Source organism: Ambystoma mexicanum, chromosome 6q (assembly GCF_040938575.1).
Source record: "Ambystoma mexicanum isolate Mex_15411 chromosome 6q, UKY_AmexF1_1, whole genome shotgun sequence".
In the NCBI taxonomy this organism is placed as follows: Eukaryota; Metazoa; Chordata; class Amphibia; order Caudata; family Ambystomatidae; genus Ambystoma; species Ambystoma mexicanum.
Window position 1 is genome coordinate 992,274,325 of NC_090937.1, and position 20,722 is coordinate 992,295,046.

A 20,722-nucleotide genomic window follows, 5' to 3' on the forward strand; every position below is an offset into this window, starting at 1 on the left:
CTGTTCAACAAATACATGTAAATAACTTTGAAATATGTATCTCTATGAACTTGACTCTTGATCCATGATGTAATGCAACTACCTACTGCTTGTTAACCACAATTTGTGATGTAATCTGATTACTATACTGTTTACATCTATTCTAACCACGTACCATTAGCACCGCGATACCTCCGGGTCTGGGCGCTAAAAACAAACAAATAAATAAAAAAATATATAGTGCGCAAAGGTAAAATGTACGCCAGGCAAAATTTATTAGAATTCTATTCAAGAAAAAAACACACATTTCTTTTGCTTTTAGTAATCCAAAATTAATTACCTGAAAATCAGGTATGAAAACATTTCAGTTGGGTACAGAGCTTAGAAACAGTACATTTCTTAAATATGACAGGCAACGGACAATACAGCTTTCCATCATAAATGTTACCGGAGATAGTTATCAATTTCACAGCAAAGCTGCATGCACTGGGTCCTTCCGATAAGTCAAGCTTCAGAAACAGGAAGCTTGGATGTTTGTCCAGGTACTCTGCAGCTGAAAAGGTACACTGCAAAGAAAGGGGTTGACTCTTGCCTTAAAGCAATCTGTACATTTGAGATTTGGCAGGTAAAACAAGTTTTGAATTCACAAAGTTTGCATAAAATTGACGTTTTCCAGAATGCCATTGACTGGATACACTTGCTCTCAGCAGGACAGGCGTCCTTCAGATGGACTTGAACTGCCTATGAGAAGGGCAATGAGCGAGTACTGGTACTTGATTGCTGCCTGACCAAATGCCAAGTTAAGGATCTGTACAAAAAAAAACAAAAGCAGAAATATGTACAAAATGCTACAATTCAAATTTCATGTGTTCAGTTGCCCAACCAATGGGGGAAAAACAAATATAATTGTCATCTAATAAGGTGCTTAAAAAGAACCAAGCAAATATGCACTTCTCATATGTGAAAGCTTGTGATGTCTGACGTTCCAGCTGTTTAAATAATAACTGCTTAATTCTCACAAAATACACTGAAAAATAAATGTTTTAATACTTGCAACTCAATTTGCGGTGCCATATTACTAGATAAGACTGTGCAACTCAGGCTTTGTTAATATACAGAAATATATATTCACACTTTATGAAGTGAAAAGAAATCTGAATGCTGCGTGAGGTTTTCAGAAGGTCCTTCTTCTGTAGGTATATAGTTGGTCGGGTATGTGGGCCTACAATCACACAGAGTTAACTTGTCGCCTCAACCATCACATTACATCAAAGTTACAAAACCTTGGCTTTCACAATGCTGGTTTTGACTATCACATCTGTTGGTTTTCAAAGGTGCCCTGACATGAGATAATAACTATCTATTATTGTTGACCAGCTTGCCCATGTCTTTGTCCATCCTTTTTCGCGTGTACTCCCGCAGACGCACAACTCATTCAGAATCTTGACTGGTGTTGCTTGAAATTTGATATCAGCCTCTTTGTCTCTGCGATTCCCACCTGGATACAAGCAATCATTATTTAGAGAGTTGCCTGTCTCATTTTGCAAACCCGGGTTGCAGGCGTATGTGACACTGGGTGAACACCCCGAGGCACGCAACATCAAGTCTAAGGGAACGCAGTAACAACTTGATCTTCTCAGGCAGGTGGAAGTTGATGGTCGATGGTACATGAAACTGGAGACATAGTACCAGTAATGACCAAAAATACGAGCTCAATGAACTGTTAACTTTTACAAAAGCGTGTCCCCTGTATAAAGTACATCAAGTTCATTTGTGAGGTTCAGTCTCCATTCGAACTAGAAAAATCCTGAAAGCAGGAGAAAGAGTAAAATACTTGAAGTTTAACAATTCCTCTGTTTTGTCTGAAAATGCTGAGTTCTTCACACTGTAGTGTTCACGCTAATACTGAAGGAATATTTTGGCAGTGGGTGATGATGACTAGATAAATGACATCTACTTGAGATCTTGCGGCAAGAAAAACCAAATGTTTTCCTAGCAACTGAATGCAGGGATACTGTGCGGATAAGTGGCAGAATAAATAAGTATAAAATACAATCAGAGCCTCTTGACGTAGTTTCCGGGGAAAGTACCAAAGAATTTAGTCCTTCTGGATGTTCCTGCCAAAAACATGAAAAGAGACATTTAGAGAAATACATTGGTAATGATTTCATAGACTGGGTTAATGAAAACTACATCAGCTTTCCAGACCACATGCACAGTTAAGACGCGAACCCCTCATTAACCACTCTGATCCATTCTGATCCATTCTGCACATCTTTTTAGCTTGACCAAACAGTTAGGTGATTCAAATGTTACTTTTTGGATTTACATCTTCACTTCCACAGATTAAGTACCACTTTTACTTAAAATGGACTAAGGATGCAAAGAAAACAGTTTGCTTTGAATAAAATCTAATTTTCAATATGTTGTTTCAAAGTTCTGATATTGATTTTCCTTGGTGCTATGTGTGTGAACCACATTTTGTGATACATGGGTGAGTGTCTTTTGGCAATTTCTTAAGACAGTGGGCCTCATTACGACTTTGGAGGTAGCCATGGCGCTACTGGCGCCATGGCTGCCTCCAAAACCGTGTCCAGGTCCGGGTTCCCTGAATGGGGAAATAGCGGCCCATTCTGAGTATGGAGGGCCCGGTATTTCCTCCTTCAGTTGTTTCTTGAGTTGAGTTGTATTCTGTTCAATATTCTGTATCCATATCAATATAGACACATAGGGCCTCATTACACGGTAGGCGGTGGACCAAGGTGCTAATAGCACCTTGGTCCATGCCGGTAAAATACCGGCACCGCCTTGGTGGAAAGGGGAATTACTGCCCTATTCCAAGGTTGGCGGGCGGGAATTCCCCCTTCCACCATTGCCCTTCCCCATTCCCAATTTTGCCCCTAGGGCATAATGGGAATGGGGAAGGTGCTAATTACGGTACCGCAAATTTGCGGTGCTGTAATTAGCACCAAGGTCTGTTAGCGGGTTGGTTTTTAACGCCTGCTAAAAGCAGGCCTTAAAGCACCAAACCGCTAAGGGACCTCGTAGTAAGGCGGTAAGGGTTAATGGTCACCGGTACCATTACCGCCTTCCGTGTAATGAGGCCCATAAAGTGTAGAGAAGTGTTGTCCCATCTCAGTTTACTTTCTGAAAACAAAAATGGTTTGCAGTGTCGTCAGCGCTTTGGCTTCCACTGTCCTCGGGCCTAAACCATGTTACATTTTGGAGGGTAAATTCCTTTTTACATGTGGGCCACACGTTAGAAACAGAGGGATACCTTCCACTTCCACCTTGACCCCCACTCTCTCCTGTCCGGTCACCTTTGGTTTTTTTGGCTGCATAGAGACTCCTGTTCTCTTTTTGTGAAAATGGTCTGCTCTGCCTCTGCTCACATAAGACCCGATGGACATAAATGATTACAGAACACCATCCCTTAATCTGACCGAAGGAGAGATTGCAAAGGACAACCTTCATTGAGCCAGAAAAGGCACCTCTAACTATTTTGAAATGCACACAAGCACAACACCCTTAACACATTGGGCCTCATTACAACCCTGGCGGTAGGGGGTTAACAGCGCCGGTAGAGCTGCCGGCGCTGTTAACTCCCTACTGCCGCATTATGAGATCTGCTTGCGGGTAAAACCAGGGGTCCTTAGCGGGTCCCGCGAGCAGACCTGGATGCTAACAACGGGCCCGTCATTAACGGGCCCGTTGTTAGCATCCGCCCCATTCCCATTGAGCCCTATGGGGGCTCAAATGGGAATGGCGATGTACCGGGTCCGGGTTCCCTGAATGGGGAAATACCGGGCCCTCCAAGATCGGAATGGCCCGGCCCATTCAGGGAACCTGGACCCGAGTTTGGAGGTAGCCATGCCCTTATTAATGGGATGGCTACCTCCAAACTCGTAATGAAGCCCATTGTTGCCTAAATGAAACACCATGCAACGTAGGAGGTGGTACACTCCCACAAAGTATGCTGCGCTTATTTGAGTACTATAATGTAGTCATGAATTTTACTGTCTGGAGGAAAAATGCAGTTGTATAAGAGAAATGGACTGATTTAAGAGAAATAGGCCTTATATTCCCTGCACTGGCCTCGTACAGTTACAGAGACTCCATTTTGAAATACATATGACATGCGGCTGATTTACTCAGCTAAAAATACATCCCTTTCTATCATAGAAATCAAACTAGATCTGGATTAAATTTCTACCCCGGTGTGTATGTGTAAACCTTGTGTTTTTCCAACCCTGTTTCTCAACTGGCAATGTTCTAAAAAATAGTGCAAGTTGCACTTACACCCAAAAATGGCTTAAATTCTACTTACACAATTTAGTTTGAGCTTCGTAAATTTTGTCTTACTTAAGCTACTTATTTAGCTTAGTGAATCAGCCCCATATGTGCTTGTTGTCAGAATAAAGAATGAAAATCTGGCTAACAGAAACAGTTTTTTACTTGCACAGTGGCTAATTTCTGCTACAGCACAGGTTTATGTAACCTTACACACACTGCCAAAGTTTATTAGGGTACTAGTAAGGGTACTAGTTGTCCTCACTTCAAACAGAGTGTTCATAACACAGTTGGAGTCTAATTGGATAGTGAGCACCCAACTGTGTTGATATCTCTTGAAGGCGGCAGGAATGACCATGGAAGACCAGGGCTCTTGCATTTCCATGCAAATACCTATTGCATTAATTAGGAGGAGTGAAGGCCTGCCTAATGAAGTAATTAACTCCTTTTCTGGTCAGAGTACAACCACCGTATTGAAAACATGCATATGTTGTACTGGGGGGGTGGTGAAATACAGTTCTGGATCATTTGGATATTGTGTGGCGTCTGCTTCTGTGTTCATCTGCAGTGCTGCTATACAACCCTTTCCTCACTAACTTCTCCAACATTTGTATCCTGAGTTTGATTTGTATTCATCAAATGTGATGTTTCTGCTTTCGATCCATTAGAGAAAAGCTGTGCCTCAAAAGACCAGAGACAAGCCCTCTCATTAGTTCCCTGAAACCACTGTAAGAAGGTAAGACACTTGCCTTTATGGGGTTCTCGCATAGAGGAGAGTCCACAAGTAAGGGATCCTTCTTGCCAACTAAAGAAAGACCCACTTTACATTCAGAGAACACTCTTAAAAACCCTCTCTGGTCAGGGGGACAACCAGTTGTCAAAGTTAAGCACTGGCACCCATCCACGATTTTTAGCGAGGTAAATCATCAGTGTAGGATGACGGTATGTTGGTATGAGTGATTCTTGAATGAAATATATAAAAAGTCTGTGTAGAATTTAAACCCATTGGAAAGCCTCACATTCCTTCTGCAAGTCTCACAGGAATTAACTGGGAGACGTGTTCATATAAGGCCAGCACAACTGTATGGGTGCTCAAAGGTGTTCAAGGGCAAGCATGTGTTGTCTGTCCACCCATCCCGACTTGATTCATCTCTACAACCATAGGGCCATTGATTCGGCAGGCCTGGCTTTGGTGAAGACCTTGTTTTCATTCCTTTCTATCATAGCAATGAAGCTAGATCTGGATTATATTTCTACCCCTATGTGTGTACGTGTAAGCCTTGTGCTTTTCCTACCCTGTTTCTCATCTGGCAATGTTTGGTTTAATGCAGGAACAAGACGTGTCCCGATGCCACTGCATGGGGCATGGTTAGTTGGAACAGAACCAGAAAAACGGATAATAATGGCTGCTGAAAGGTGTCTCATTACTATTGCGCGAAGAGCTGTTTCTGAGCGGTGAATCGGCTAGCTGTGTCGGGTCTAGTGATGTCTCAGTGCTATCGCACGGGGAAGTGCAAGAAAGGTGGCACAGACCTCGGGTATGTCAAAGCAAGCACCACTTCCCCTCTAAGAGAAGTTCATCTTATGTACGAACTATTCACCCAAGACTTGTACATTTCTGGATAAATGGCACTGTTTAGTGATGTCACAAAGCAATTTCCTGAAGGAGGTACATTTGATCTTGATAATCTTGTGTATCTAAGAGGCACAGCAGGGACCTGGGAATTGAAAGTTAACCAGAAGGACTGAGATTCATTCTTCAACTGGCACACAAAAACCACTAAAGGGCGTTCTGAGTCCATAACCATAGCGGTGAAATATCCCCAAGAGAAACACCTAAACAGTTAAAAGAAAGGAAAGCAGAGTGAGCAAATTTGGCCATTCCTAATAGAAAATGCTAAAGCAGGCTTTATACGGTCCTTCAAGTGACTGAAAGAAACTCCTGAGGACATTTTAGACTTGTGTAATTTTGCTATATTAAATGTTGCACTGGTGCAACAACCACTTCAGGCCTATACTGCTTATGTGAAAAAGTGGTTGGTTTGAATGTAACAACACTTCTGCTATTCAAAACAAAGGTTACCTGCAGATCTAACAAATGCACACTTAAGATTCCGTAAAACCAAATGTAGTAATTAAATTATGCTTTAACTTCACATTTACAATAATATACAGTTAGACTACACCAATGGGTATCTAACTACTTAAACAAACACACAAAACAAATATGCCTTAATTACATTAAATTTAAAACACGCCATCACCTATCTAATTACTATATATATTCATATTACAACTATTAAGGTCCTTTTTTACAGGCATGGTATTAGGCGCCTTCATGGCCACCAGGCCATCGTCCCAATTGTCATTCATCAGGGAAACTGAAACAATGGTCTTCTTGGAGGACTTCCATTGTTCAAAAAGCAAATTCTCCTTTTTCTTTTCCTCTGGCACTAGGTTGAACAACTTCACAGCACTAGAGATCATGGAGTGGAAAGACCCACAGAGGCCCTGGAGGGTGTAGAGTTCCTGGAGGGCGCATTGACATCTGGAGGTTCCCCATCAGCAGGAACGTATTAATCATACTCATCCATGCCTTGCGTGCCAGTTGTGTCAGTGTCTGTGCTAGTGTCAGGCTGAGCCACCTCCTCCACCACAGGGTCAGTGCAGTCGGCAATGGCCAAGGGGTAACAGGGGCTGGATGAGGCAGTATCGGCTGAGCCTGAGAAGGCCTTGGAGGACTACTCGCTGAGCCAGGTAGTTGCTGCTGGATTTCAGCCACGAGTGTGTGTGCAAGGTGGTCAAAATGTCCAAAGACATGTCTCTTGGTACAGATGCCGGGGCGGTTCCTGGAGCTGGCCCAGAAGAGAAGGGCTAAAAGGCTGAAAAGGATGATGAGATGGCCACCTTCACCAAGGCATTGGCAACATGGAGTCAGGTTCCCCTGGACCACCCTTCTAGTCAGAATAAAAACCTTCTGGCAGGTCGTCATCTGAACTGGTGTAGCGTGCTGGCGACCTTCTGGGGGATCCCAAAGTGCTCAAGATGAAAAGTGGTGTGGTCTTGGCGGGCCTAGGCAGAAAATCCTTAGCAGGAGGCACGTCCCTCACCACATCTGAGTCTTTAGGGAAAGAGGTGATGACTGGAGCCTGTGGAGCTGGCAACAGTGTCATTGTTGATGAGACTGCCGTCTGAGCCACTGACTGGGGTCTAGGGCGCAAGGAAACCTTAGGCGTGGTAACCATCATAGTGGCAAGGGTGATGGTCATCAACGAACTCCTTGGTGTGATGGAAGCCGTGGCAGAAGCGCCGGTCTTCGCAGATAAGGCTGATGACGAGGTACTCATCGACGGGGCAGTTGTCGACGGGGCCACAGTCTTGATGGATAAAGACATTGATGAGGCTCGTGTCTACGATGAAGTTGATGATGGTGGACAGGTCCTTGGACAACTTGTTCTTGGACGAGGACTTGTGTTTGGCTGATGGCATCAACCATTTTCGCGTGGACGGAAACAGTCCACCTGCCAGTAGGCTAACCGTTAATGGAGCCAGTGATGGCAACCGTCCTCTCTCTGATCTGGGTTCTGCTGTAACCGTCAACAATGAAGGCGTCCGAGCATGGGACCATTTTGCCTTATTTTAGATGTTCACCAGAGAAGCATCCTCAAAGGACCCCAACCTCTTTTTTATCAGAGGGAGCATGCTCCTTGGATCTGCCGGCCCTGGAAGAGGCATGGAAGAGACATGAATATTCCTGGAGGCTGCATCAGAGGCCTTCCCTTCCTTGAGCCACACCACTAACCTGCAGTGGCAGTCCTTCCATGTCTTGGAGGAGAAGGCCTGGCAAATCGAACATCGGTTCTCATCGTGGTCATAATGTAGACCGTATAGGCACCTGATGAAGATGTTCGTCAGGCCACAGTTCTCATAGGCCCTGAAGAGACTTTTCTTCGCGGCATCCGCCATGGTGTTGAAGCAAAGACCCAAGCCTCGGCATGAGGTGAACACGGGTTGGAGATGAAACAATGGAACAAGGATCTCCTCCACCAACGGGTCCCTGCTGCCGGTAGTCGCAATGTGACTGAAGAAGACAAAGAATCGAGAAGAATTCTCGCAAAAATAGGCAAAAACAGCAGAAAGTTGTACGATTTCGAGGAGCCAAACACGAGGACTTGCAAGAAGAGAAATGTGTGGTAAAAATCTGAAGATGGCCACCAGCAGTGGAGCTTAGGGGGACGAGAGTCATTGGCTGGGGCAGTATGGCCCAAGGTAACACTGATAGGCTATAGACGCAACGAGCAGTTTATTGCTTAAAGCTAAACTGCCTTAATTTTACTGGGGATTCCCAGTTTGACGACGGGGACTATTCATGAGCATCTGAATCCATGCAAGACGCCCTGCATGAGAACTGTGAAAATGAAACTGTGCCAAAGTATAAAGCACCTTAACCAACAATTCTGACATTAGATTTCAAAGAAAATGCAAGGGTTCGAAAACACTGCAAAGACCTTTTTCGAAAATGATGGCAATACCATGCATTTTATGGCAAATTCTGCAAATTCGGCCAATGCCACACATATGAGATTGGCATAGGTTTGCATTTGGGGACTATATCATGCCTAAGACATAACCTGGTATTACTGTGGCATTTGTGGCTGTGCTTGACATGTTATGACAGCAGCTAGACATGTGAGGCTGCACATTCCACTTGGTAATGAAATGATGCTGTTGAGACATAAACTACAGTCGCATTGGATCACATGTCTAGGGCATTGGAGGCTGTGCTTGCATGTCCTCAGCACCCGCACATGTAATGATGCATTTTAAAATACAAAGTGCTACCTAGGTGCCAGCATAATACAAAATATATTGTGTTCAAAAGCCAAACCACGTGTCTTTGTAAATGCTTATTTTTCGTTATTTATCTACCTCTCTTATGGGATATACATTTACATTTTCAATTTCTGTTCCCGCTTACCACCCATGACTGTGGCAGACTAATATGTTGCCTTGAACCTGAAGTCGAAGTTGGTGGTAAAATAAATAACACTTCAAAGGTTCAGCAGAGAAGCTGTAAACCCATCAAGTGTCCCCCATACCAACTGCAGGGCCCGCGGCAGTGCTGGGCTTTTCATTAGAGGCAGAGCAAAGGTGAGGTAGAGGGGGCACAGCAAATGGTCTGCAAGGGCGCACGTCGCCCATGGGCCATATAGTGCATGGCCCTAGCTTAGCACCTGATGTCAACGTGTTTTCAAATGTTCGATATTCAAGAATAGCAATCGCCATGGAAGTACACCAGCCACCTCCTAAGATTCAGGTTTAAAAACACGTTTTGTAAGGATTAAACAACCCACAGCCCACAGCCTAAACACATTATCTTGGCCTCACTTGTGTACAACGCTCATTTGCTTAACATCAAGCCGCTTCATTTAGTACAGGAGGGGCCAATCTCCAAATGCAGATTTCAAATCAATAAACATACCCACAAACCATCCATCATCACACTTCTCCATGACGTCGATGACGTCGCCCTCTCTCAGCTCCAGTTCATCTTCATTGCGTGGGGTGTAGTTGTATAGAGCCTGAAATCTGAAAAGAAAACATATTGTGTTACAGCAAACATCACTAAACTTCTTGCTCAACTAGAAGACCCCCAAATGGTGGTGGAAAGTGATAACTACTGTTTCACCCAAATGTATTTACTGGCAAGGTTTGTAATGCAGACATTTGAGCCTCATTACGAGTCAGGCGGTAGCCGTGCCGGTAAAACCAGCAGTCTGCCGCCAGACTCCTCAATTTTTCCGGCACTTGGCTTGCCGGTAACAGCAGGGGATTCGAACCCCGCCGGTCTGGGAAGTCAGGCACCGGAAAAATGGTATTCCCCATTCCCATTTGAGTCCCATAGCACTCAATGGGAATGGGGAACACAGAGGCACCGGCACCGTAAATAACGGTGCCGGTGCCTCCGTGAAAGTCTGCGAGTGGTTGCCGTTCCGCCTGCCAGGCTGGACCTGGCAGGCGGGACGGCAGCCGCACGCAGACTCGGAGCGTGCCAGTCCTGTAATAACGGTGCCGGTAGACTCATCGGCACCGTTGTTACCCGACCGGCATGCTCGTAATGAGGCCCACTGTGTTTCTGTTGGACATGTATTCGGATAGTGCGCACCGGCACAGCTCCCACTAAGTGGCAGTAAAGCACCTTATGATGTGTGAGAAAATTGCACACATTATTCTGGGCTGAGTTTCAGTGTGATTACCCCTCTTTTGTGTATTGGTTAGACTGCTGACAGATATCTCAGGGTCTGTTGCCTCAGATGGGATGTCAAGATGATTTTAGTTGAATTTATTTTCAAGAGGTCTGGCAGATGGATGCCCCATTATTAGATTGGTATGTTGCGATTTTGCAGAAAGCCAATAGGGGTGTGTTGGGCGGCCCTCTGGTGGTCTTCTTCTTGCTGCTCTGAATTGCTGGCACCATATACTTTCGGGTATTTTAGCTGCAAGTCTTTCCCTAAAAGCATATGTTCCTAGGTTTAAAGATGTATTGATAATTAACGCTCACTGGAATAAGGTTTGTTCATCATATGCATGTCCTGCTGCCTATGCTTATAGAAGTATTATCACGCTGGTTTGAAACTTCGGATTCGGATCATGTACTTATTCATAGCACTTACATGTATTTTCTTATACCTAAGCACTTACTGGAGATCAGTGGAGCATTGGCTGAATGTTGCCCGGGAAGTAACATACATGCAGCTTCATCATATGCTGGTCTCTGTAATGCCATTCTATTGTATTGGGGATATTTATGGAAAGGGTGCAGTGGAGAGCTTTAAATAGCATGCTAGAGAAAATTAAGATTTCTTTTAGGGCTACAGGTGCACCCTTGGGAATTCATGTAGTTCATTAGGAGTGTGGGGTCGAGGAAATGAGATATCAATTCAGTTATCCATCAATTGAACATTGTGCAAACCCTGATTCCTGCTCCCAGCCCCTCTTGTAGTCATTCCTCAGCTAACAGGGAAGTGTTTTAATTATTTCTATTTGTTTGATTTAAAACATGTATAAAGTGTGACTTACCTCCAATGGATAATGGGCCATTGGACAAAATAATACAAGTCAAAATTAACAATCAACGGATAAATAAACTATTTATGCATGTCTAATGCATGGAACTCGTGAGCCAAACAAAGAAAGTAGAGAGATATGAGGTACACTTGCGAACATGCGAGCAAATCACAAATGATTGTATGGCACCCATTTCGTATGTGTTCTTTTTAGGAATTATGTTTTCACAGAAAGGTGCGCTTACTACATTGTTGTTCCTTTATGAAATAGAGTACTTGTAATGTGTATTATTGTATGACTCCCCCATGTAATCTAACTGCAGTTGTATTTTGGTGTTTTCTAATGGAATTTTAAGCTGTGCATTTTCTTCAGCAGTAGGGGTGACGGGCATGTATTGTGAATTATGACTACAGAGTAAGAAATTAGGTAAAAGTGATTAATATGTACTAAAAACTGTATTACTATAAAATCCTCACAAATGTCACATAACCATTTTTAGCAGAGAATGAAATGAGACTATGGGTGTAATTACGAGGTTGGAGGTAACCATTCCGCAATTTGCGGCACAGTTACCTCCTTGCCGGGTACCGGGTCCGGGTTCCTCAAATGAGGACTTACCGGGCCATTCCAACATTGGAGAACCCGGTAATTCCTCATTTGAGGAGCCCGGACCCGGTAAATTCCCATTCCCATTCGAGCCCCCATAGGGCTCAATGGGAATGGGGAGTGAGATAACAACGTGCCAGGCCCGTTGTTAGCTCCTTGGTCTGCTAGCGGGACCCACTAAGGGCGCAGGCGCCCTTTGCAGGTCCCGCGAGCAGACTTGTAATAGGGCGGTAAGGGGTTAATGGCGCTGGCACCATTACCGGCACTGTTAACCCCTTACCACCCAGCTCGTAATGACCCCCTATGTGCCTGGTTCCGCCTACTGTAAGCTTGAGTGAGTTCATGCGAGTGCGCTTGCTAGCGACTAAGGGTACTTATGACCATAGATGATTTTCTGTCACAATCTGAAGTGACTTTACCTGGGAGTCAGAGGAGATCCCTTCATGATGGCCTCTGTTATTTTTAACTTTGGATTCCAGCATCAGCTTTGCTGGCCTGGAAAGCATGCTAATGTATTATAAACAGGTAAGTGGCCATGGGGCCAAAACACATGTAATTAAGGAACGTGTGCGTTTTCCTTTGTGTCATTCTGTGTCCTGTCTGCTTTCTTTGTTTATTCCCTCCCCTAGTCTTCAGTCGCTTCATAATGTCTAATGCAGGGGGAGAGGAAGAACATGGGGTGGGTTACTCCTCTTTGCTCCCTCGCTATGTCAGCAGGAGATTGCTGATGCGCTGCCCATGGTGAGAGGACGAGACAGAAGAAGCAGAGATGTTGATCAGCTCCAGGAGCTGGAGGGCCACAGGTTCATGGAGATAGGCGTCTCGCCCATGTGAGGACATACCTAATAGATGGCGATCAGGCATAGAGAAGAAGTTGTGACATGTATCTCAACACTGGTGACCTCCCAACCTCTTGCACTGAAGAAAGGAACTTTGTTCAGAGGGAAGATTACAAACCATTCTGATTTACCAGGGGGCTTTTCTATTCCTTCATTCATCCTATCTGACTCACCTGAGAGCTTTGCTCTGAGAAATGTTAATGAACAATACTCATTGTACATCTTGATTCATCCACTAGTCTTTTTTTAAAGATTGTAAGGATAACAGATATGTGTATATCTTTACAGCATTCATTAACACACTTGTGCATGTGTTCTTTAGCCATCACAATAAAACAAAACATTTGTTAATAAATGTTCATCATGACTCGTTTTCAGAAATTTCAAATGACTGTTTGCTATTGTATATCAGATTACTGAAATTAATTTAAAAACATTTTTACTTGTATGTTGTGGGATGTTTTTATCCACGCATCCAAGCCCTACCTCAAAACTGTGCAGTACTGACATGGAAAACATCATGATGGCCAGAGATTCCCAGAAAATGCCCAGGGAAGTGCATGAAGAATAGGCTGCCACCCATTTTGCCGATGTTATGGGCACAGAAGGGCACTGCCTAAAACCACCATTCGACTACCCACACAGTAGCCTGAAACCATTGGGAATGGCAATGCTGATTGCCAAAAGCAACCTAGAATTGTGGGGAATTCATTTTCTTAAATCCCAAAAATGGGTGCATTACCAGTACTAACCACTATCAGAAAGCCGGCGTTTTAAAACAACACCAGACTTTTTTCTCTTTTTGTGTAAAACTGAATAAATGAACCCAAAGCAGGCCAAAGAAAGACTTACTGAGAGGTGGATCCAATGTAAAGTTATATTCTGAAGTGACTTGAAGGTTTATAACAAGACTGGCTGAGCTGTGGATTTCAGCAGTTTAAGTAAATTTGGACTGAAAGACACTAAAAACCTAAATGTTTAAAAGAAATGAGTGACCTACTTTTGAGTGTCACAAAGGTTGCAATTGTTTAAATGTCATAGTTTTAAACTTAGAATCAGCATTCTAGCTGCATATGTAAAAATTGTCTTGACTTAAACTGGGGAACAAAAAGTGACATTTTATATGAAACCTGGCTTAAGGAACTGAATTCTGCCCACCAACTACCCCCGACAGGAGTTGAGACTTGCACAACAGCTGTGTTCACAGGCCTAGCTGCCTTTTGCTGCTCCCACCAAAAGGGATCTGACACTTCTCTGATTGAATTACCTGGGCTCTGCAGGAAATTGAACAAAGCCCTGTCCTGACTCAGGCAAATGTTTTATTGGTGGGAGTCGTAAATGTGGCTTCCTCCTGGAAGGAAAGGGGAGGAGCACTGCATGTGAGAGCAAGCTGGCTTGGCAGAAACTGGGAGGGGGAGAAACTGGAGACAGAGACTGAGCTTGAAGAAAGTGGAAAGACTGGTTTCTGTACCATGTGACCTGAAAGGACACACCCCTGTAGCCAGAATATGGTTTTAGAAAAAGATGAATAACTCATAGTACGGACTTGTCATAATTATTTAAATGATACCATAATTCTTGTGATTTTTCTGCCCACATTTTAAGAGGTTTTTAGAACCGGTGGCATGATCTGGGGGCAAGCTAGCAGTTAAGAGGGTATTACTTAAAATGTATGCATGTTAAAAGTCTGATACTTCATCAATTAATGCCTGCATGCCTTGCACACATTTGGGTAAATTTGAGTAAGAATCTGATATTGGTAACCTGACCAAAAAGTGAAATATGTTGCCATTTCTCAATGCAAGCTCTCAGGAAGAGCAGATTTGGACAGGGTATACCTCCTGTGATATGTGATGGGTGCATGTAATTTTAAACAAATGTGTACCTGTGCAAATATGTCTTTTGGGTCAAAATATAGATTGTGTGTAATTTGACAGGGGTGGGTTCTCTGTACCATAAACAGACCTCATCATGATGACACTTCATTTCATTCCCCCAATCAAGGGGAAGAGGATGAAGTGGCCAGTGACAAGTGGAGAGGGGTAGGGCCTAGGAAGCTAGCCTTTCCACCCCTTTTCAAAACACATAAAAGCAGACAGACAGGACAGATAGGGACATTCAATTCCATTTGCTGCGGAGCATGCTGCCGGACCATACCACATCCAGAGATCCAGACTTCAAATCCATCAATCTCCAGAGAAAGCTGTGCAGAAAGATCCAGAAGCAGTGCTGTACCCAGAGAGAGCAGAGCTGACCCAGACCACTGTTAGCAGAACCAGAGAGCTGACCCAGATCACTGTGAAGTGCCGAGACCAGACCAGAGTCCAGTCTAAAACCTGACCAGATCCGTGGCGAGGCCCATTCTATTTCTAAATATATTGTGAGTACCTAGCAGAACTGTGCAGAACCAATCTCTTAGTTAAAATAATCTAATCCAAGCTATTTTAATCTAAGTAGAACTGCCTCCTAACTGTCACCTGTCATTTGCAAAGCTGTCACCTGTCATTTCTAGTTGCTAGCTGTCAATTGTCACTTTGAACTTTAAAATTCCAAATCTGAAAAACGACCTTTACCATATCGCTCATATCTCCGTGACCGTTTGTCTTAGAGACTTGCAGTAACTTTCCTCTAAAAGCTGGGAATCTTGGCTTTTCAACGAACCTAGAACCGCATTCCTATTCCATACACTTCTGCCGTAATCGCGAAAAACGCACTCGCGAATTTTGCCGCGATTTGCAAATTTCTCCACGTGTGAAAACAACAGTTTCCTTGCTTTCCTTGCTAAAAATTCGTTTGCCTCTTAAGAACCATCCCTGAATCATTGCTAGAGTGAGCCGGGACTAATATTAACTAGATACCACTCACCCTGAACCTCTGGAGGGATATAAAAGCATTTTAGCATATTTTTCACTTCATTGCCAGCACATATAAAAGCATTTTAGCACATTTTCCAATATAGTGCTATCACATATAAAAGCATTTTGGGCCTGTGTTTCAAACTTCTGTAGTCTAAGCTTGCTGGGGTGAACTGAATTACATTTGATTGCATTTCTGAGAACTGTGTGCTTTCCTTCCATTTCCTTGAATTGCATAAAAGGGGGGGTGAATTGTCCAAGAAAGTGATTACATTGTCTTTTGCTGAAATCCTATCAAGTTATTTTCTGTACTGCATTTCATTCCACATTGCATCCATTTGAAACCATCAAAGTATTGTTGCTATCTTACCCATCCTATAACCACTCATCATTGATTATAAAGAAGTGTGCTAGTGCCAGACTATCCATTATTGATTACTGCTCAGATTCAGTGTGATATTCAATTATTAATTTATTATAAAGCGTGATATATATATATTGTTTAAATTATCAAATAAACCCTTAAACTTGCAAAACAGAACTACTTCTTGGCTCAGTGGGGTCAGGGGGATTCCAAGAGAGGGGTGTTATATAGGGGTAGTCATCCAGAACGCATGAACTGGACATAAAGATATATCAATAAGGGTTTCCATTCAGTATCCCAGACTAGGCATTGACTTAGCTGTAGTGTTGAATTGAATCCTCTTACAAATTGGAGGCTCGTGCCGGACATTTGGATTAGATCTATCACTTGTGCAGATTAATACAGCGTGCCAGCTGACCAGATACACATATCCGGTCGGAGCACACGCTGTGTTACGCTGTAAAGCACTCCTCAAAGGAACTCAAATTCCAGAATGACGACCTTGGTAGATATGAAAATAGCCAGAGAGAACTTCTTACATAAGCTATTTGTGAGAGGTGAGTGGACTCATCAGGACCAGACGGTCTGGTTGCAAGCAATCGCACCCCAGATCACGGAAACAGGGTCAGATATATGGAGAGACCAGGGTCCCTTACAAGGGCCCTGAGTGAACTATATATGTCCTCTAAGGCCAAGGATGAGCACAACAAGATTGCCAGGGTAGCGGCATATTTATATTTACATATGGGAGCCATGCAGGACAAATGTGCTGAAGGCCAAGATCTGGCGAGTAGGCAACTGCTGGCATTACAGAAGGTCCAATCTGACCTGGTCTCTTCTGAGCAGAGGCTGCAGGGGAGCCAGGAGTCAGAAAATGAGAGTAGACAGCACATCGTTAAAATAAAGAAGGATATGGACATCCTGCAACAGGAAAAGGCTGACCAGGATACCAGATTTCTGGCCTTGCAGAAGGAGTACCAAGAAGGTTTGGACTCCCTACTGCAGAGCCAGAAAAAGCTGGAGCAACAGTTAGACTTCAATAGGGTATGTGCTGAGCAGGTAGTCACCCTGCAAAGCCACCTAGATAGGGAGAAGGCAGAGAGCAATAAACTGATTTTGAAAGACCTGGATACCCAGGCAGAGTTTGACCAGGAGCGCCAGAAAGCGGGTGCCTTCCAAAGACAAAGGGACGACCTGGCGGCACAGATGCAGGCTCTTAGTCAGGAAAGGGATACCTTAGGCCAGGAAGTCTGCCACTTAAAAAGGAAAATGGAAGAAAATCACCTGGCCCTCCAGGGACTGGGTGACCTCCAAAAAGAACACCATAACTTGTTAGAGCACACCAGGAAGGTGGAGGATGCTCTGGCAAGAAAGGAGCAGGCCAATAGGGACACAGCTCAGGAGGTAACCCTCCTGCAGCAAAGACTGACCCAGTGCTCCAGGACCAATCAGGAAACGCAGAGAGAGAATGAGGCTCTCTGCCAGCACAATGATAGGCTCCAACAACAGGTAGTGATGCAGGAGAGACTGATAGAGTCTAGTAAGGCCTTAACTGAGGAACTGAAGGCGCAGGCTCTTGCATTGCAACAGGGAGCAGGGGTGGATAGAGACCAGGTTCGCTGGGAAAGGGAAACTCCTGAGCATAACCTCAGGAGCCCTAGTACCAGAGGCCTTTATCTCTCTCAGTCCCTGGACTCTGCCACCCCCATGTCCCCTGGCGCACAAGAGCACCGGGCCACAGGGATGGCAGATTACTATCCAGCCAGAAGCATGGGGCTCATAGGCCAGTACCTCCCAGGAATGGATGGGCGGGCATCCGGGTATGGGCACCCAAGCACAGTGCAATTTAGTGGGGAACCCCAGGAGAGTAGGCCCATTAAGGGCATCCTGAAAACCTCTGCCCAGTTAGGTCAGTGGGGGGGGTACCCATCAAATCCTGGCAGCAAGGAGGGATCTGAAGACTCCTCTGAGCGGTACAGGACACAGGAGACCAGGTCCCCACATTCTGCCAGCCATTCCCAGGCTTGCAGAATCCGGGAAAACCTGGAAGATCAGACAGGAACCTCTGGGAGCAGTGCCTCTGAGTCAGAGGACGAATGGACAAGGGTTACCCGAACCAAAAAGGCCAATAAGGCAAAAAGGGCCTTGAAAACGGACCCATTGAAAAAGATTAAGGCAATCAGGAGTGTCATCACGCCTTATCATAAGAACGCCAAGTACTCTGTTTGGGAACACTTGGAGCTCTATGAGCAAATGATGGAGACTTTTCATTTGAAGGACAGCCAAAGCTGTATCCAATATGTAAAGTGGACATTCTCCCCAGAGTACTCCAGTTTCTTTGCAGGGCTGGAGGACCAAAATCATTCCAGGTGGTCCACCTATAGGGCGGCCATATTAAAACATTTTTCTGTTCACAGAAATCCCCAAGAGGCTCGCAAGGCAGCCTACAATTTACAATGTGGGGAGGATCAGGCCCCACAAGAATTTGTGCAGGAGTTAAAGCGTGCTTTTGCACAGACCACAAGAAGGGTGCGCACGGATAGCAGAGAATTTATTCATACGTTTTTCCATACCTTGCCCAAATACATAATGACCCAGCTTGTGAGGGATTTTCACGAGAAAAGATCTTTAGACTGGGTCATTGAACAGGCGACCCGGATCTATGAGGTGCAGAAGCCAATAGAAAATAAAAATAATGCGCCCAAAAACCCCAAAGCCAACAACACCCCTGCTGCTGCCAAGGTGGCAGAGGTAAAGGTCACCCCCGTTTTAGATTTGGAGATGGGGGGGCCTAAAAACCTACCTGCACCTAATAATGCTAGGCCCAGAAGGTCCTCGGGCCAGTCACAGACAGGGAGCCAGCCCCACAAATGGGGTCCCTCGCTCTCCTGATTATGTAAGCCCCCGTTACAAGGGAAACAGACCCATCCTGGGTTATGTGTGGACTCCTCCAGCCCAAGGGGGGGGATCCAGCCAAGCACCTAACCCAGAGAACTTCCCTCCCAACTTCTCACAGGAGGGCAGAAACTCACCAAACCCTGGGCAGAACTTCTTCCCCAGGTATCCACCCAACTTCCAGCCCCAAAATCTTCCACCCTTCTTTCCCCCATTCCCTGAGCCCAGACAACCGAATCCGGGAGAGGGGAGGCCAAGGGTGGAGGGGTATCCAAATCTTCCCAACCAGGGGTACTACCAAAGAAGGGATAGCTACCCTTCCCGGGATCAGCCCAGGGGAGAAAACAGGGCCCCGTATCAGCCTGAGCGGGTTTCCCAGTTAGAGCGCCAGGTTCAAAACATGGCGCGGGATCTGGGTCACATACTGAGGGCTCAGCAGAACCCTCAGATCGGCATGCCGGCGCAGAACGCACCCAACTCTGGACCTGGTGCTGAAGAACAATGACGGGGGCAGCACCCCGATAACTCACCGGTTCCCAGGGAGGAGGCACAAGGGGAAGGGGGGTGTAAAGCCTTGGAGGAAGCTTCCTTCCCAACTTGTAAACAGCCCCTGGAAAACCAGGAACCGGAAACAAAATATCCTGGCCCTGAAAGTCTGCCTCCAAAGGAGCAGAGGGGGGGTAGGAGAAACAAAAGACCCAAAAAGACTCAGTTTGAGGAGGAGGTACAGATCTTCCAATTTGAGGGAGAGGGATCCTCAGAAGATCCTGGGAAAAGGATCTTCTCCTTCAGAGATGGGGGAACTCCTCCCAAAGAAAAATGGGTCTCAAGGGATGTCAATTCAGACTGGGGAGATGTGGAGACTGAGCTACCGCCGCCCACCATCTCATCCCAGAACCAACAGCAAGAAAATCCCCTGGTTCAAGCCCATCCTGGTGACTGCCTCCAAAAAGGGGGGGGCGGCCCGGAACCGGAGCCAGGGGAACCCACAATGGCTCTGATCTCCAGTTGCCAACTTTTTCTATCAGATTCCCAAGGCTCTCCACAGAATTCTGCCCAAATCTCTTCTCTAGCAATGTCCAAAACCAGAAAGTTAGCCCACCAGTTGTCCAAAAATGTGCATTATCTGTGCCCCCTTGAGGAGAAGGAGGGAAGATATTATGCCCCGGTACAAGTACAGGGGCAGGGTACAATTTTGGCACTGGTGGACACTGGATCTCAAGCTACCCTTCTGTCCAGAAGGGCCTTTGATGAACTGAATGCAGGAAGGGGAGGGAATTACCAAATTCCTCTCACCTCACTTCCTGGACAACTCCAGAACTTTGACGGGAAGGAAATTCCCGTCGAGGGGACGGCAGACTTGGACATTAAAATTGGGCGACACAAGTTGAAACACCCGGTCATAGTTGTGACTCCAGAGGGCACCCCTTGTTTACTGGGGAATGACCTCCTGAGGGGGTTGTCACCCTTAATAGATTGCGTAAACAAGGTCCTCTGGACCCAGACTAGCCGACCAATAAAATTAAAACAGAGTGTCAACCATGTTAGTTTAAACGGCACCTGCCACATGGTTGAACAAAAATCTGACCAAGTAGAATTTCACTTCCAGAATAGCCAAATTCCAGACTTGACAGTAATAGCAGTAGGACAACAGACTGGTGATGGGGGGTCCTCTCTATTTCTGAAAATCAACCTTCCTTCCAGTTTAACGTGGTATTCCACACTGGAAGGAAACACCCTGAAATTCTTTACCAATCCACAACCAGAAACTCCCACTCCTATAGTCCAGAAAGATGTGAAATCAGCTCAGAGCCTGGCTGATATTC

The 20,722-nt window shown here is 45.1% G+C and overlaps 1 protein-coding gene across 19 annotated transcripts in view; it reads right to left on the bottom strand.

Moving 5' to 3' along the window:
- Positions 1–230: 230 nt before the first annotated feature.
- Positions 231–20,722, bottom strand: part of SORBS2 (sorbin and SH3 domain containing 2) — a 923,152-nt gene continuing 902,660 nt past the window's right edge. For all 19 annotated transcript variants that reach the window (XM_069631529.1, XM_069631528.1, XM_069631527.1 and 16 more), the window contains 2 exons: positions 9,752–9,858; positions 231–2,096 (listed from right to left, as the gene is read on the bottom strand). In XM_069631529.1, coding sequence (XP_069487630.1) covers positions 2,035–2,096; positions 9,752–9,858 — 169 coding nt within the window. In that variant the 3' untranslated portion in view covers positions 231–2,034. The remainder of the gene's footprint in view (positions 2,097–9,751; positions 9,859–20,722) is intronic.